An 18,570-nucleotide genomic window follows, 5' to 3' on the forward strand; every position below is an offset into this window, starting at 1 on the left:
ATCCTGACTAAACCGGGCATAGATATTTGTTTCCAATAAAATGTTTGCCAGTGGCTGTGGAGGCTCCTGAGGTCGTACTTCAAAGGGAAAGCTAAGGTTCTTTTTGAATTGTGCGGTTAATGCCCTTAATCGGCATTTATTGAGGGAAAGAAACCAAAGGATTTTTGAAGACAAGTTGTCCTTCTAGGGTTTTTTTTGTTAGTAGTGTATGGCATACTTCCTGGGAGTGGTCTGATAAAAAAGTACTTTTGTAACTATAGCCTACTTAGAACCACTAATGATTGGAAAGCGGCCACTAACTTTCCAACCCCTTTCTTATGACCAATTCATTTTAGAAATGTACTTACGAACCTTATAGCTATTGAATGTAAAACAAGAATAAGGACTACCTAAAAACTCCCATAAGTATTTACACAACAAGAAATTACCCATTGCTATGTTAAGTAGGATATGCTTCCAGCTTAATTTACTTATTTTTTTTTTCAAGTAGTAAACTTTTCATTGACAAAGTAATGTAAATAGGACATGGTTCCAGTTTTGAGTGAGCTTCGTCATGCGGTGGACATGCAATCAATGCTTGAGTCTCTTGTTGAAGAGGGAAATTATTACAAGGTGGGTTTGAAAATTTGCTTCTTATTTTTCCTTTTCTAGCTAAACTGCAGGTATCACACTAAAATGAACATGTCTGAAGGAGTAATGATATCTGCTTATTAACTTTTCTAGCTGTGCTGCCGAACATGCCTGCTATATAGGCTTTTCAGGTTTTATCCGAGTATTTGCAGCTATTGGATAGTTTTTCAGAGCTTTCAGTCATTCAAGAGATGAGCCGTGGTGTAGAGGTGAGTAGTCTCAATGATATTGAGCATTTGCAGTTTAAAAATATCTATGTATATCTCCTATGGACACGTTTTAAAGGGTATAGTAACTGATTTGTAATACTTTTTTATATAATATTGTAGGTTTGGCTTGGAAGAACCCTACAAAAGTTGGATTTACTTTTGATAGAAGTCTGTCAGGAGTTCAAGAAGGAGGGCTATTTAACCGTGAGGATTGTTTTCATATGATAGAAATTAGTTCTGTTTTTCTTTCTCCCTGAAATCATGCATTCTTGACACATTCAATTTCTTTTTGTACTATTTAACCTTGAGCACTGAAAAATCCATTTCACATTTTATTTGGATTATGGGTCCTGCACTATATCCTAGAGGGCTGTGGATGAACTTTTCAATGTTGAAAAAATGGCTTGACCCAAATAGCAGGTGCAGACAATTTGAATATTTTTTCTGCAAGCTTTCCGTAGCTTTATTCTTTAGCTGAAATCTATACCATTTTCTCTCCTATAAGGGAAAGGAAGCCGTGGAAAATGTAGGCAGTGAGCCCAGTAGAATGGGCTTGTGACCTAAGTGAGAGCATTAAGGTTGCTTGAAAAGATTTTGAAGGGAATGAATCGGGTTTTGGGTTGGGTAAATTCAGACTCCTTTGTGGAAGGAGCACGGAGGAAAATGTTTCTCTCTCATAATAATAGTCTAATAAAAACAAGAAGCCTCATATTGGCTTCACGTATGTGAGAAGAAGGTTGTGAGGGCTCTTCAGCAAAATACAAAATGATTCAGCTGAGATGCTAGAAGTAAATTCCTACCTTCACCTTGAGGGAAGGGTGAAACTTCGGGTGGGTGGTACTGATAAAAATAACAAGCCTCCTATTAGCTTCATGTGTGCTCAGAGATTGCGAGGTCCTTCAAGCAAAACAAGAAATGAGTGAGTTAAATCATTAGGGAAGGGTACATGAGTCTTTTCATGTAAATATTCTTCTAATAGAATGATAGGGATGGGTTGTACGGGTAGGGTAGTATTAATAAAGATTAAAGTTGTTACTTGGGCTTGGGGTAAGGCAGGTAGAAAGGGATAAGGAGCTAGGAAATTCTAGCTTTCTTTTGGAGATTGGGCTTGGGGTAAGGCAGGTAGAAAGGGATAAGGAGCTAGGAAATTCTAGCTTTCTTTTGGAGAGAACCAAATGTCTTGAGAGTTCAGGAGTTTTGTAACTTCCCCCATTTAATTTGATACGGAAGTTTTTCTCTTTCTTATCTCTATTATAATAAGGAATTTTCCCGAGCACATGATAGCTTGAATTTATTCCATGGTTTATTAAAGTTGTGCATGTATCCATTGCTGGAGTCTTTCCAAGGATTAGCGGAATAATATACCTTCATTTTATCCCATTATTAACTGCTAAATAAGTGGTTGTCCATTTTGTAGATAATTTAGGATGTCTGGGTTTATGCTGATTTTGGTAGACACCATGAACTTGGCCCTGTGAGTTTATTAGATACTTACAGAGCCAACTATCTCGTTTTACTGATTATAAGATTATGAACTTATCTCATGGTTAAATCTAAAGATTTATTATACTTAGTGGGACCTCTTTGCTTGAGTAAAAATCATCTCATTACATGTTTAGTTATCAATAGCTTCCAACTTGATTATACTTTATGGCTTCTTGGGTTGGTTAAGACTTTTCGATTAGTTTGGCTTTACTATTGTCCGTATTAGTTATTTTTCTCCCATATAGGTCTAAGGTTGAACAATTATACTCACTGTTGTCACTAGTATCATGACCAAAACAGATCATTATGTGGAACATCTTGCAATCAACATTTGCACCTCTTTGGAATCGTAAACAATTGCAAGTGATTTGACAATTGAACTTATTTTTCTCTCGTGAAGTTTTGTTTAAAATGATCCAGCTGTTGTCATTATGAACAGGTGATTGATGCTTATGCACTAATAGGGGATGTGTCTGGCCTTTCGGAAAAGATACAAAGCTTTTTTATGCAGGAAGTTATATCAGAAACCCATTCTTCCTTGAAAGACATTGTGCAAGAGGTGCGCTTGTGTAATTCAAATTAAGGAACTGGTTTATGTTGAGAGATTAAAATTTCTTCCCACTGAGCTGACTTGCATCATCTCAAGTTCATTACTATTGAAATATAAATGCAATACTCCCCATTCACGCACAAAGCTATGCAAAATGGTTTTTTTTTTTTTTTTTTTTTTTTTTTTTTTTTTTTTTTTTTTTGATAGGTAGCATTTAGTTAAAGCACAACTAGTGGACTTGAGGTTGCTTTTTCGCAATGACATATGTACCACTTTAAGTTATGGACATATGTGGTAAATAGAAGTTGGAACAGAAGAATCAGATTACCTTTCTTTTAGTTTTCTCAGTTTAGATTCTCCATTATTTCCTTGGTAAATCAAAGAAATATTCAAAAATCGTTTTTATCTTTGCAGGATCAGGATATACGTATACAAAATAGTAGGTAATGTTCTTGAAGTTACCGAGTCTTGCATGCAGTATGTCAAATAAGAACGTCTAACTTATTTTATCCAATTGCAGGCTTACATACAGTGATCTATGCCTTCGAATACCTGAATCAAAGTTTAGGCAGTGTTTGTTAAAAACACTAGCTGTCTTATTTACCTTGATGTGTTCATATTATCAAATCTTAAGCTTCCAACTGGATACAAAGGTCCGTATTTACTGTTTCTTATATATTTCACTTGAATCATATTTATTTTCAGCTTAGAAAATAGTTTCTTTGATTTTCAGCTCTAGTTCATGGAGTCTATGTAATAGTATCGTTCTATTTCAGTGGACGATTGTACAACTCCTTGTCTGCTCACATTGGAAATAATTCTATTGAAATTTTCTGTTGCATTGAATATAGTTTTATACAAATTTTCTGCCGAATTGAATACAGTTCGATGAAAATTGTATGCTGCATTGAATATAGTTGTAAGAAAATTTTCTGCCACATGAGTATTATTCTTTTATAATTTTCATAGATGAAAAATTTAGAGGCCACAGAATTCTTATTGCAGAAGTTGCTGAATACAAGCCTCAAGTCTTTTTTAAGAAACCACATTGGTACTCCTAGAAGTATAAAGTTGTTTAGAAAATCAACATTGGATGCGTTTGTTTAGAGAAATCTACAAAGAAATAAGAGGGAATCACATTCACTATTAATTTCGTTCTTGAAAAAAAAAAGCAGACAGCATTGCAGAACTCTATTTGCCTGAATGCTGTCTATTTTACAAAGCAATTCTGCAATGCTGTCTATTTTTCAACATTGGATGAGTATGTTTACAGAATTCTTATTGCAGAAGTTAATGAATTGTTTTGTAAAGTAACCTTTTCTATCTTTGCTTATATCACCATCCCTTTGTAGAAGACTTTAGCCCCCCTCACAGTTAACTTTCAGAGGGAATTTTACTAGCCTTTCCTAGACCACTTTTCTATGAAGAAAAAATGGGCAAATGTGCCTTCAAATTTTCTGATAAGGCTGTAGAATCCCCTTGTCACACTATTGAAGGAAACTTGAATAATTTGTTTAAGGTAATGATTTCTGGGAAGTTGGGATTTTCCATGTAGAAGCTTCAAATGTTCAACGCAAGAGTGTCAAGCAAGGACTGGAGGGAGATTCCTCTTTTAAAACTTACTGTGTAGTTCTAAAATATTTGGATTGGCCAAGGCGGAGCAATTTTTCTTGATTCCTCTTTTAAAACTTACTGTGTAGTTCTAAAATATTTGGATTGGCCAAGGCGGAGCAATTTTTCTTAGTTCCAGTAATCACCAATCAAAGAAAAAATGGAACAGATTGATGAGAAATTCTAGAGGCCAAAGGAAGCTCCAGAAATCTCACTTGATGGCCGATGTAAGAATACCTTAGGAATGGATAGATTTCTCCTTGAAATCTTAGAGGCCTAGGGTTTTTGGCCAAAGGAACATTATCAAAATACTATAATCAATTATAATCGTTTCATTCTGGGGTGTTTGCTTGGAACCCCTATTGCTCAAGCTTTCTTCAGTTTCTGGTCCATCCATTTGTTGTTTTGTAGTCCCCTTCCCAACAAATGGCAGATGGAAAAAGACTTTCCTTAAAAATTTATGATGTTTCGCATGTAGTCATTTTTAATGGATTTAGTAAGGGCATAAAAACGGGAAAGGAGCTAACAGGCTAAATGTATTTTAGTTAAAAAGAAATCCTGTCATTGTGATTCTTATGCATACAATGTTGAGGAAAATTTATTTAAGAGTGGTCTATTTAAGACTTTCTGTTTATGATTTTAAGGATACTATTGTTAAGATATTTAGTTTTACTTTTTCTTTATATTTTGTTTGAATCACTGGTAGTAAGAAGCAGATGTTATTGTTTCCTGCTTTCTTTCATCAGGTGGCTTTTCTGTTGGGCACTTAAAACTTTATCTTAACAAGCATGTTTTTGATTCAGGATTCAGTTCAAGAATCTCCCAACATGAATCAACTAGAAGATAATTGTGACCTTAATTTAGGAGATACAGAGGAATCAACGACAAGAATTATGAATCCTGTTTACGTGGATGGGAGTGATTCTAATATGGAGTCCCGGACAGATAGCAGTACAGCATCAACCAGTGGTTCTCCCTGGTATCATCTGAGAAAAGATGCTATAAGTTTTGTTTCCCAAATCCTTCAAAAAGGCCGTAAGAACCTCTGGCAACTATCAACTAGTCGTGTGTCAGTACTGCTTTCTTCTGTTGCTGTTTGTTCAACGAGCATTCATCAATTCTTGAAAAACTACGAAGATCTCAATGTCTTCATATTGGCTGGAGAAGCCTTCTGTGGAGTTGAAGCAGTTGAGTTTAGGCAAAAGTTCAAGATTGTTTGTGAAAACTATTATGGGACTTTTCATAAGCAGAGTATGCATGTAAGTTTACCTTCTTGCCCAAATTTTCCATAGTTCTGGTCTGCAACTGTTTCCACATGCTGGGTCATGGTCATCAAGGAAGCTAAATGCTGCACTATTTCTAAATTCTTATTAATTTTCCTCTGGGCCAACTAAATTAAAAAAAGCAATGAATATTTCAATTTTCTCTTCATAACTTAAAAGTGATTCATATAGAAAGTAAGGAAGGATTTTCTTGCTTAACTTATTCTTTCCCTCTGAGCTGTTTCTATTGGTTTAGTAGTTATTCTGTTAGAGTTTTGACTTTAACTTCTCTGACACAAATTGCTCTTGGTTTACGAAACTGGAGTTCTTGTGACAGTTAAAAATCTTCAATTCAGATTAAGTTATTGTAAAATTTCACGTGTCTTGTGTCTTATGTCTTAACAGACATATTATTTAATTGTCCACATTTCGTAGAAATTTTAATCTATTTAATTCAGTAGATTGTCTCTGCAACACTTCTACTACTTTGTCAAACTAAGTAATTTCTAAATTCGAATGTGAAAACTGACTAGTACTTCATTGTTTTTACTCTCTTCATGTTCTTAGGCTCTAAAGATGGTTATGGAAAAAGAGAATTGGCTTATTCTGCCACCCGAAACAGTTCAAGTTGTTAGTTTTGCTGGACTGATTGGTGACGGAGCACCTCTGTTTGTTCCATCTGATGGTAAGTCGTCTAACACCAAGGTCCGACAGTCAGATAAGTCAGCAAGCTCAGTCAGTACAGGTGGGGGTAGAAGTGGTTTTTTGCAGTGGATCAAAAGTGGAAATCCATTTTTACTTAAACTAATGCATACTTGTAAAGAAGACATACCCAATGGTGCCTTTTATGGAGAATTGGATGGAGGTGCTGGTGGAAGTTCTCATAGGAACTCTCACTCTGAGAATACAGACAATCTTGAAAACGGTGGTCATGCTGTATCTGAAGGTGAAGATGAAAATGAAGATCTTTTAGCTGACTTTATTGATGAAGATAGTCAACTTCCAAGCAGAATTTCAAGACCCAAACTTCCACGAAATTCTTCTAACCATAATTTTGATGAAGTTTCAGCTCAAACAGGATCATCTCTATGCCTTTTAAGGTGAAGTATCTGTAGTGATATTGGAAAGTGTTCGAAACAAACTTTATTTTTTTTTTTTTCTGTTTCTTAAAAAATTATTGAACTCCCAAATTTCAGGTTCATGGACAAATATGCAAGGCTTATGCAGAAACTAGAGATAGTGAATATTGAGTTTTTCAAGGTATCCCCAGTATTTGATGGTTAGCTTGTTAGATGCCGTTCACCTTTAAACAGCCTGAAATATTTCTCATTAGCTTATTTTTGGCAGGGTATGTGCCAGTTGTTTGAATTGTTCTTCTATTTTGTGTACGAGACTTTTGGCCAGCCTAACACTACTTCTGGTGGAAAAGGCTTCCCTGACTCCCTCAATTGTACTCACTCATCTTTTTTCTCTTCTGATTTATTCCCTGACCAGTCCTTGAAACTCCTTCCTGTCTTATTCTCAAAGTTCAATATATCAGAAACTTAGAACACTATTTTACCTTTTCAAATTTTGACTTACATGGTTTATTTCTTCCTGAAATTATCAGATAAATTGAAGGCAGCTTTATCCCGGGCTTCACAGGATTGTGATCAGTGGATAAAATCTAATTCATCTTCCCCATCAGCATCGAATTCAACATTTTCTTTCAACGAAGTTACCCCAAGTCCTCCTGGCAGTAGCTTCGGTTACTTGCATGGAACAACTTTTGGTCTCAAGGTGCTAGTTTATATATAAGGCTACAGCATCGTTTTTCATTTATTTGGATCTCTGTATGTACGCATGTATGTATCTTTTTTTCTTTTCTCTCTGTTGTGGTTTCTTTTTATTCATGAGAAATAGATATCAATTTGGTTTTAGTTACAATTTTAGAATTTTGAGCCATATAATTGTGAAACAACTTGGAAGTGTGATAATTTAGATGTATTGAATCATGGGGAGTATTTACTCTATTTATGGACTAAAACAACTAAAAAAATCACCTAATTTCAAGAATTATAAATTCATAATCTATATATAAAAAAGAAAAAATGAATAGCATAAGGAACAATTAACACCGTTATTTGCTGATTGTACTCTCTACCCTCATAGTAGATCTAATACATTAATCATTCCCAGTTTAACAATTGGTCATAGGCTATGTAGTTCCAGTTATTATTTGGAAAGAATGCCAGCCTACTGATTACATCATTAAACGAGGTGCTCAAATAAGACCCTTCTGTGTTCCTTGTTTTTTTCTTTTTTCTAACGAAGTTTCAATCCACTTTCACCTGTTTGTTTTTGTTTTGTTGTTGCAATTTATGACTATACGAATAGTGACATTATTGTCATAGATTCCTGTAGAAGCTCTTTGATGGCTTCAATTCTTGAAGAATGTTGTAATCTATAGTTCACACGCCCCTTTGGACTACAGATTTGAACCCCTTTGGACTACAGATTTGAACTTGGCTTCAACATTGAATTTGGTGACAATATTTTGCTTCTTCTCTCTAGATTTATGATATTTTGTTCATGCTATACACAACTTATAAAACAACCAAATACATACAAGGCATATTAACTAACACAAAGATTAAATCTAATCTAATCAAATCAAATCCCCTAAACTTTAGGTCTCAAATATTACAAATTAAACAGAAAAGATAATTCCCTAATTTAAAATTTCCTAACTTTGACCTTAATTTTAACAGTCCTCAAGATCGGTTCTATATATTATACAATCCAAACTTGTTATTCAAATCTTCAAAGTTAGGTCTTTAGCAATGGCGTGGTGAGATTATTTGCCAATTGTTGCTTATGTACCGTTACTTGGTTGGTACATAGTGGAGTTGAACTATTTCTGTAACGTCCCTGGCCCACTGCTAGCAGATATTGTCCTCTTTGGGATTTCCCTTTCGGGCTTCCCCTCAAGGCTTTAAAACGCGAGAGAAAGGTTTCCTCACCCTTATAAAGGGTGTTCCGTTTTCCTCCCCAGCTAATGTGAGATATCTGATCCACCCCCCTTCAGGGCCCAGCGTCCTCGCTGGCACTCGTTCATTTCTCCAATCGATGTGGGACTCCACCAAATCCACCCCCCTTCGGGGCCCAACGTCCTTGGCATACTGCCTCGTGTCTTACCCCTTCGGGGAACAACCTCCTTGTTGGCACATCGCCTGGTGTCTGCCTCTGATACCATTTGTAACCGCCCAGGCCCACCACTATAAAGGGTTTCCTCACCCTTATAAAGGTGTTCCGTTTTCCTCTCCAGCTAATGTGAGATATCTAATCCACCCCCCTTCAGGGCCCAGCGTCCTCGCTGGCACTCGTTCCTTTCTCCAATCGATGTGGGACTCCACCAAATCCACCCCCCTTCGGGGCCCAACGTCCTTGGCATACTGCCTCGTGTCTTACCCCTTTGGGGAACAACCTCCTTGTTGGCACATTGCCTGGTGTCTGCCTCTGATACCATTTGTAACCGCCCAGGCCCACCACTAGTAGATATTGTCCTCTTTGGGCTTTCCCTTTCGGGCTTTCCCTCGAGGCTTTAAAACGCGTCTGCTAGAGAAAGGTTTCCACACCCTTATAAAAGGGTGTTTTATCTATTTTTGGATGAAATTTCAATCAACAATGTGTTTTGTCCTATTGCTGCTTGATTGTCACACGTCATTTTTATTGGTGGTAAGAAACTTTTTTCCAACTTACAATAGAACTCTCTCAATCCATATGCCTTCACACATACTATGAGCAAGCCACATTACTTGAAACCACAGTTTGCTTTTTACTCCTTGTTATAAGACTACCTCATACAAAAGCACAATAACCTGAGGTAGGTCCTCGATTTATAATATCACCTGCCCAACTTACATTTGTATAAACCTCTTGTCAGTTTTTCTAAAGGTAGTCCCTCCTGGGAGTCATCTTCATATATCTAAGAAATTTCATAAGGATTGTGCATAAATTGACTAACCATGGTGACCGCAAATCCAAGATTTGGACATGTGTGTAAAAGATAAGTGAGACGTCCTACAAGACATTGGTATTTCCCCTTGCCAACTAGCCTGCTTTCATAATTGGCCAAGTTTTTCTTCTGTGAATCATAGGAGACTTTGTTGGTTTTCTCCCAAGCATGGCAATATCTTTGAGAAAATCTAGATTCTTTGGGATATGACTATGTCTTTATGAGACCGAGCAATCTCCATACCGAAGAAATATTTGAGATTTCCTTGATTCTTGACCTCAAATTCTCGGGCCAAGTGATTCTTCACTTGCTACAATTATGATTCATCATTCCCTAAAATGATGGTATCATCACTTGTACAATTAAGAGAGCAATTTGTGATTCTAATCTCCTTTTACGACTATGAAATGATTGATACTGAAAATATTTAAGATTGACATCAAAACTTGTCAATCTACCAAACCATGCACGTGGAAACTATTTTGGTCCATACCATGCACGTGGAAACTATTTTGGTCCATAGAGAGACTATTTAAGTTTGCCTACCTTTCTTGGATCAATGTTCTCTTTGTATCTCGGTGGAATATCCATATGTATCTCTTTTTCCAAATCACCATTCAAAAATGCATTTTTTATGCCCAACTGTTGAAGACTTCAATCAAGATTGATTGCTAGAGATAAGACGATACTTATAGTATTGAGTTTTGCTACCGAAGCAAAAGTTTCCTAGTATTCAATCTGATGGATTGAATGAATCCTCTAGCTAAAAGTCTAGCCTTCAATCCTTCCATTCTTTCACCTGGTTTATACTTCATTACAAAAGTTCACTTGCATCCCACATTTTGTTTCCATCTAGGCAAATTTGTCAATGTCCCTGTGCCATTTTTCTTAAGTGCGTCAATCTTATCTTGTCGTTCTTTTCTCTGGTCAAGATGCTTTTGAGGTTCATGGATGTTAGTTGGCACCTGAACATTATCAATAATAGAAACAGATACTTGATAGGACTTAGATAAGCCATCATATGGCACATATTTTGCAATAGGATGCTTGGTATAACCTCTAACACCTTTTCTTTGAGCAATTTTTATGGTTACATCATCGATCAAAGGAGCCATATAAGTAATATTCTCACTAGTGGGATTCTAAGGGGATGAGTCTGGTTCAAGTGGTTGACATTTTAAGTCTTGCATGGTAGCCCTTTTTCTTCTCGTATAAACAATAGGAGTTTGATTTTGTAAGACGTCAGGTTCATAATCAATAGGTTGGTCAGACGTAGAAATAGGTAGCTCTTTTATTAATGGAGCTAAGACCTCGGTTAGGATGGGAGTAGGAGTTAATAAATGGACTTATGCTCTTGGCTTATGCTCTGGGTTTGGAATGAAAATAATTAGACAACTTTTGAAGAGAAGTCTTTAGAATGCAATGCAAGGGTGGATCTAGCCAATGTCATGCCTCCTGATGTGCAGCTTCATTGTTCAATTAGAAGTTATGTTTCTTCCCCCGCCAAAGAAAAATGCTATTAACGAGTATAATCATGGGTTGTTACACTTGTTAGTCTACGTAGAGGGAAAGAAATATATAACATAGAAAGAAAGACTTGACTACCATATTATGCTTATTCCCATGAATTGGTATATATGTATTTTCTTCGGAGTTTTCATTGCTTATCATGCATCAGAAAGGGCCGGAATGAGTCATTTTCTCCCTCAAAAAAATTTGTTTTTCTTCTCTTTGAGACATTACAATTACTTGGTTAAAAATAAAAGGATCTGTCATGGGTGTTCTCCTCTAAACTGTGATTATTATACCGCAGGAGAGGAGTGCAGGTGCTGACTCATTATCACTTGTGGCAAGAATAATGCACAGGTCTAAAGCTCATATTCAATCCATGCTTCTGCAAACAAATGCAACTGTAATTGAAGACTTTTATGCACATCTGGTAAGGTTCATTTTTTCATTCTTGGTATGTCATGGATCATAACGTTTGCTCTCTGAGAGAAGAAAATGTGTGTTCAATTTAATCTTAGTGCAGCTTAAGATGGTTTAAATTAGTTCTACATCCAGCCTTATCGCATGTTTTCTTCTAATGGGATTGTTCCATGAAAATAAATTTTATTTTGAAGATATCACTTTATTTTTCACAACTGTGATAAGGTGATTTGCAGCCTAAGGATTAAAATTCTAAAGAACTCTATTCAATATCAAGGTTGAGATTACAAAAGGAAAAATGTTGGTGCTGCTTACTATCATAGTATGTACTTGACAACCCCGCAGATGAACTAAAACTAATTAACAAGTTGTAAACTAATTGGCTGGTAGGTTTATTTTCAGCTTAGGTTTGCATGAGGAAGGTGTTCCACCCAAACAATTTACTAATATGGTTGAGCAAAAAGAATTAATTTTGGTGGTTGTGCATAGGTACCATTTCTTTGCTGTCAAAATTGGTAAATGGAATGTCTTGCATGAAAATATTATTTATTCCTTTGTTGGTGTCGTTTCTTCCGAGGCTTCCATTAATGGGTTAGAAGTTCATGCAAGGGTTCCTCCATTTTCTCGCTATCCATATGGACTAATCTTTATTGAGGAAATCTGCTTTTGCGATATAGTTAGCGCCTGCTGGAAAATTCTGTTTCACTTCATTATGGCTGTGAATTCTTATATCTGAACTCGGAACTTGTGGTTACTGAAAAACACAATTCTCAAGCCTAAAATGGCAGAAAGCTCATCTCCTTTGAAAATTTTAAGTTTGAGTGGGGCTAAGATTTCTAATAGGAAAAACCTGCATGTCTTCCTAACTCTTTAACCCACTTGACTTCTGAAACTATTTCTACGATACTTATATTTGAACTTCTTCATCGATAAAAAGATCATGTCAGCTTAGAGGTGTTTCTTCACTGGAAGAGGGGGAAATTTCCTAGAAGGCTTTAAAGGTTGGTTGTGCACTATCTGATATAGTTTCATGAAGGTTCTAGCTTCCTGCAACTTCTATTGGTAGGACTTCTTCAAGTCTCTGTAGTGAAAAATATTAGCTTAAAGGAGGACATCATTTTGATTCCAAATTATGTATCCTAGAGATTAAAATTCCAAAACAGCTAAAGAAATTTGTTTTCTGCTACAACCCAGCAAACTAACTGAAACTTACTGAAGCTGGGAACTAATTGACTAACAACAATTGGTTCGGAGTTACTTATCTAGTGTCACAATCGCACTTTTCTTGGCAGCGGACTAGATATTGTGCGACGCTTGTTCTAACCTAGCAAACAAGCCAACCGTGTCAAAATCGAATTTCACGGACAATTCTAATGTATGGTCGAGCCTCGAGCCACCTTTTGAGAGAAAAGGTTTTAGAAAATATGGGCGAGGAAAATCATTGAAAACAAGTTGGAAGTAAGCATTGTAAAAGTCAATTCTATTGAAAACATGTAGGCAAAAGAGATTACAATACTTGGTCGGGGAGGTTTGATGACTACTTGGCTCCCTATAGTACATTTTGAGACAATTCTGGTCTGGCAGACCCCGACATGATTTCGCTGAATGATCATACAAACAAAAAATACAATAGTAAAGCAATACATCATGAAAGCAAATAAAAGCTTTGACATGCCATGGGCAACACGTCCTGAACGAGCATGACCATTATATCCTCCCCCACCTAATTTCTTCTGTAGGGAAATTTTTCCATTGGGCTAGGAATTCTCAAACACTCCGTACAGATCTTTCGACTTTCCTTGGCTTGGATCGTTTCGACTCCTTTGTTGTCCTTCTATTTAAGGTCAATTCTAGGTCTTGCGGTGACGTTGCGGTTGACATCATCTGAATCGAGGTGGTAAGGCTTTAGGTTGCTCACATGGTGAAATTCATTGATCACACTGCATAGTGCATGAGAAAGGATTAATTCAGATTTCAAAAATATAAAATCGCATTCTATAATGTATTTGATGGAGGTACTTTGAGGATCGGGACTCTTTTCTCCCCAGGAGTAATTGCAGGTCCTAAATAAATTTGATTGGTAGTTTAGTTCTATAATCAGTACTTTTTCCTTTTGTTTATAATTTTGATTTGTTTCCCTTGTTAGACAAGAATCTAAGATAAATACAAACTGTTCAGTGAGAATATTCATCATGATAAATACAAAGATAATATCTTCGCAAAATGATTCCTGTTTAAAGTTTTTTGCAACTGTCATTCATGTCAATGGAATTTTTTTCTACTTATTGTTAGCTCAATAAAACTTCTATTGTTTTCTTGTTTATTGTACGTGACTTGTTATGAAAGTCTTTTACTATTTTTGTGTGTTGGAGTTTCTTGTTTATTCTTTGTTTTCTAGGCTTTCTCTTTAAACAGAATTTATCTTCTTTGGATCAGTTGGATGCCGTCCCATATCTCATTGAGCATATTCATAGGAACACTGCAAGACTGCTTCTTCATGTCAATGGGTAAGAATATTTAAATGGACTCTATCTAGACTCTATTAGAGCTTTAGGTGGTGGAGATTCTTTGTATGAGCTGCACGTGTTATATGAATCTAAAAAATGGAAGCGCACACATTCATCAAGTAATACAAGCATGTTTAGAATCATTCTGACGAAGTTTCTGCTAATCTTCACTTACAGATACTGAAATAAGGCTGGCCAATCACTAATAGGAAAATGAATCTAAGCATACTCGAACAAACTAGAATAAAATATGTTGTAGCAGTAGCAGTTTTGAAATAACTAAGAAATTATTTGCAATAGTAGGCTTTATTCTAGAATTCCAGCCCCAAAAAATCAGATCATGCTTAAACCATGAAAATGGGTATTAACTTTAATAATTCATAAACGGAATATAAGTTTTATTTCCAATATATGAACTGTTCATTTATTAAAGCAAAAAAAAAAAAAAAAAAAAAAAAAAAAAAAAAGGAAGAAAGAAAAAAACAGAAAATTTGATCTTAGTTTTTCACAGGCTGTAAAAATGTTTTATGGAATGGCAATGATTTTTAATGTTAAAGTTCTCTTCTTACAGTTATGTTGATCGGATAGCCAATGCAAAATGGGAAGTTAAAGAGCTTGGACTCGAGCATAATGGGTTTGTTCCCTCCGGATACCCACTTTATTTGCCATTAGCGTTCTATGTTAATCTTCTATATGCATACACATAGCATAGACATATACATACATATATGTTTCCCTAGCATATGGTTAAAGCAACCTGTTACTTTTATATCAAGTGAAAGAGCTTTAGATGAGCGTTACTTCATCTGCAACCTATTTAACTTAATTTGAATTTTGTTAAAATGATGGATGAGCCACTTTGTATCCGCATGTTTTTAAATTCTTCAATGCGAAAAGGGTGACACTGTTAAGAATGGAGTAAATTTTTCTGTGATGTGGAAAATTATTCCATTTGAACTGTTTATTTCATTATGTTTTCCTTTCTTCTTGTCCTACTTAGAATTTTGAAATCTCAACCTGTTCTACAACTTTGAATACTGGAGTGGAATTTCCAGTTATATTATTGATTCTAATTTTTTGTAAAAAACCAATCACTTTAAATATTGCTTGTGGACTATCAAATGCACTTTCGACCACTGAAGAAATTTGTGGGGTTTCTTGTTTTCATTATTTTAGCATATGCAGAACAGACAACAAACCAGAATTTGAGCATCTTAGGATGTTACAAGTTTGTTATTGTTCTTATTAACTTGAGTTCTTGACTACTATTAGGTCGTTTAAATGAATTTTATGGATAGGTACGTGGACTTGTTATTGGGAGAATTCAAGCATTATAAAACAAGGCTGGCCCATAGTGGAGTTCGCAATGAGGTAATCAATCGGGCCGAATTATATAGGTCCTACCATATTAAATTTTAAAATTATAAGTTGCAGAACTACAACGCAGGTTAAGTTTGCAAGTTCTTTTTCCCATTCTTGTGCTTTATGTTGTATGAATTCTCTGTTGATACGCTGTATTCATCATCTTTATGGATTCTGGTGTCTTGGTTATTTAATTACTGATATATTTTTTTCCCATTCAATTCATGGAGGAATAGCCTCTCAGCCTACGATGCTAAACTTCCATATCTTTTAAAACTTGTGTTTTGTTTTTAATAAGTTAAAGATATGTTCTTTGTAAATTCGTCATACTACATATCATGTGTTCAATCAAAAAAATAAAGAAGAAAAGACATAATTTCAAGTTTTCTGGCAGATTTGGAGACATTCTGAGTAGACTGTACTGATCGGGTTAAAGGGAAATATAATCTTTGCTTAACTATCAATCGACTAATGTTTTCTCTTTCCATCACCTTAATTGCTTCTGAAACTCAGTATGTTTGACCTTTCTAGGTTCAAAACCTCCTCTTGGAGTATGGACTGGATCTCGTCGCTGAAACTCTTATCGAAGGTATATCACGAGTAAAGAGATGTTCAGATGAAGGGCGCGCTCTCATGTCATTGGATCTTCAGGTATAATGCATCACTTATCCTTTCTCTTCATCTCTTTTATCTCGTTTGATAAAAATGTACTTAAATACCATTAAACTCTTTTTCAGGTTTTAATCAATGGCTTGCAACATTTCGTTTCTGCGAACGTCAAGCCTAAGTTACAAATGGTTGAAACGTTCATTAAGGTAAACCTGAGCGACTTTAAATCGTGATCGAAAAGAATGAACTGTGTTGTGGCTTGCTTCAAACTTGATTGACTATCATATACTGTCTAGAATTGTTCGACTGTGTTATTTAGATCACTAATGATGCATCCATCAAACAGGCATACTATCTTCCAGAAACCGAATACGTACACTGGGCACGTGCTCACCCGGTAAGAAACCATCCCTTTGTTTTCTTCAAGAGATTTGAATTTGTCGTCTTAGTCAAGAAGATGTCTTAACCCCGTTGCGATATTGTGATATCCCACATTAGTTGGGGAGGAGAACGAAACCCCCTTTATAAGGGTGTGGAAACCTTTCCCTAGCATATGCGTTTTAAAAACCTTGAAAGAAAACCCGAAAGGGAAAGCCCAAAGAGAACAATATCTATCAGCGGTGGGTCTAGACTGTTACAGACACGCTTAGGTAGACAGTAATAAATTTCCTTGAACCAAGAAATTTGGAATATTGGAATATTTATCGATTAACTTGCAGAAAATTAAACATATCGAGTCTCTGATATTAACCGCCTAAAAAAGAAGACACGAACCAATGCAAATTCTGGTGTGTTTTGCAGGAATACAGTAAGAGCCAAATTATTGGTTTGGTTAACCTGGTGGCATTGATGAAAGGGTGGAAGAGAAAAACCCGGTTGGAAGTATTGGAGAAGATTGAGTGAGGCAATCATAATTTTGGATAATCATGATGTGCCTACAAACCCCAAACCCATTTGAATCATTCAACTTTGTATTTTCTCTGCCATTGGAGTTTATTATAGGCTTCGTTCTTTGTAGGAAGGAATAATACATTTGCAAAATCAATGTCAACCATCTTAGTTCTCCAAGCATTTTATGGTTAAAGTTTGTATAGTTATTAATATCATTTCTAGTTTCATAATTTTGCAATCAAAGATTTTTAAAAATGTAATTTTGCATGCTCGCGAGTTGTTTACTAGAACGAGCAAATAATGCAAGTTTTCTGTCTAATTTGTTACTTCAAATATTATTAGTCATTTATTACATTATAGTTATTTACTATACATGTGTTTACCATATATAGTTATTTACAATGTATATTTATAATGTATAGCAATTAAGTAAGCTGTACGTAAGCATCATGCTCTATAATCTAACGATCTGTATGAAAAATCTTCTCGCGCTACTTCTTTCCTAGTTCTTCTAGATAAGCTGTCATCCATATCATCTTCTTTCTAGTTTCAGCTTTTGCTAAGTACTTAGCCTTAGTAGATGAAATGACAACAAACTTCTAAAGCCTAGACATCTAGTCTATTGTTGTTCTTTCTATAGTGTAAATATATTCATATGTGCTTTTGTTGGAGTTTACGTCTCCACTAAGATCAACATTTACAAAATTTTGCATAACTATTTTGTCATTATGATAACAAAGTGAAGTACTAGATGTACCTCTCAAGTACCTCTGAAGTCACTTCACAACTTTCTAATATTCTTTTCTTGAGTTTTTCATGTGCTTGCTAACAACTCTCACGACATGTGTATATCAGGTCTAGTGTAGACGATAACATACATCAAACTCCCAACTAAAGAAGCGTATGAAACTAATATGTGCTCATGCTCCTCAATTGTCTTAGGAGATTGTTCCTTTGACAATTTAATACGATTTGCTAAAAGGTAGTTCTAAGCTTGGCATCATTCATCCTTTGAACACCTTCTCAATGTGTAGGTAGCTTGAACCTCCTTTTGCCATCGGATTTAGTCTTGATTTTGAACACCCATTTATTCAACAAAACCCGCTTTCTGGTAGGTAGCTTAGTCAACAACCACATGTTATTCTTTTCAAGTGAGCTCATTTCATCATCCATGGCTTTCTCCCACTTGGTTAATCTCCACCTATAAGGTCTCATCAAAGTACTATAGTTCTTGTTCATTAGTCAGAAACAGATAGTATAATAAAAGTGAGTATCTATCTAATGCTATGATGGTTTTGGATGATCTTCTTAACACCTATTCAGGTGGCCTTTGGTTCCTCGGTAACAATCTCAAGAGTTTCTTGACATTCTGCTACAATATCCTTGGGTGATTTTTTCTGCAACTCCCACTTGTTTCGTTGTCTCGGGCCTTTCTTCTCTTTTTCCTTGTACATAACATTTTCATCAAATGTCATGTCACAATGTCACAATATTTTACTAATTGTATCATCCCGAAACTTATACCCGA

The 18,570-nt window shown here is 35.7% G+C and overlaps 1 protein-coding gene across 1 annotated transcript in view; it reads left to right on the plus strand.

Annotated features, from left to right (window-relative positions):
* Positions 1-17,375, plus strand: part of LOC111798481 (coiled-coil protein) — a 31,370-nt gene extending 13,995 nt beyond the window's left edge. The window contains exons 7-25 of the mRNA XM_023681655.2: positions 523-612; positions 753-839; positions 960-1,043; positions 2,764-2,883; positions 3,289-3,317; positions 3,395-3,527; positions 5,289-5,744; positions 6,315-6,847; positions 6,944-7,007; positions 7,095-7,197; positions 7,357-7,526; positions 11,558-11,683; positions 14,110-14,180; positions 14,752-14,814; positions 15,479-15,551; positions 16,074-16,193; positions 16,280-16,357; positions 16,498-16,548; positions 16,953-17,375. Coding sequence (XP_023537423.2) covers positions 523-612; positions 753-839; positions 960-1,043; positions 2,764-2,883; positions 3,289-3,317; positions 3,395-3,527; positions 5,289-5,744; positions 6,315-6,847; positions 6,944-7,007; positions 7,095-7,197; positions 7,357-7,526; positions 11,558-11,683; positions 14,110-14,180; positions 14,752-14,814; positions 15,479-15,551; positions 16,074-16,193; positions 16,280-16,357; positions 16,498-16,548; positions 16,953-17,054 — 2,553 coding nt within the window. The 3' untranslated portion in view covers positions 17,055-17,375. The remainder of the gene's footprint in view (positions 1-522; positions 613-752; positions 840-959; positions 1,044-2,763; positions 2,884-3,288; positions 3,318-3,394; positions 3,528-5,288; positions 5,745-6,314; positions 6,848-6,943; positions 7,008-7,094; positions 7,198-7,356; positions 7,527-11,557; positions 11,684-14,109; positions 14,181-14,751; positions 14,815-15,478; positions 15,552-16,073; positions 16,194-16,279; positions 16,358-16,497; positions 16,549-16,952) is intronic.
* Positions 17,376-18,570: the final 1,195 nt, after the last annotated feature.

The sequence above is a fragment of the Cucurbita pepo genome, chromosome 7 (genome assembly GCF_057944985.1).
Source record: "Cucurbita pepo subsp. pepo isolate OVF chromosome 7, ASM5794498v1, whole genome shotgun sequence".
NCBI lineage: Eukaryota > Viridiplantae > Streptophyta > Magnoliopsida > Cucurbitales > Cucurbitaceae > Cucurbita > Cucurbita pepo.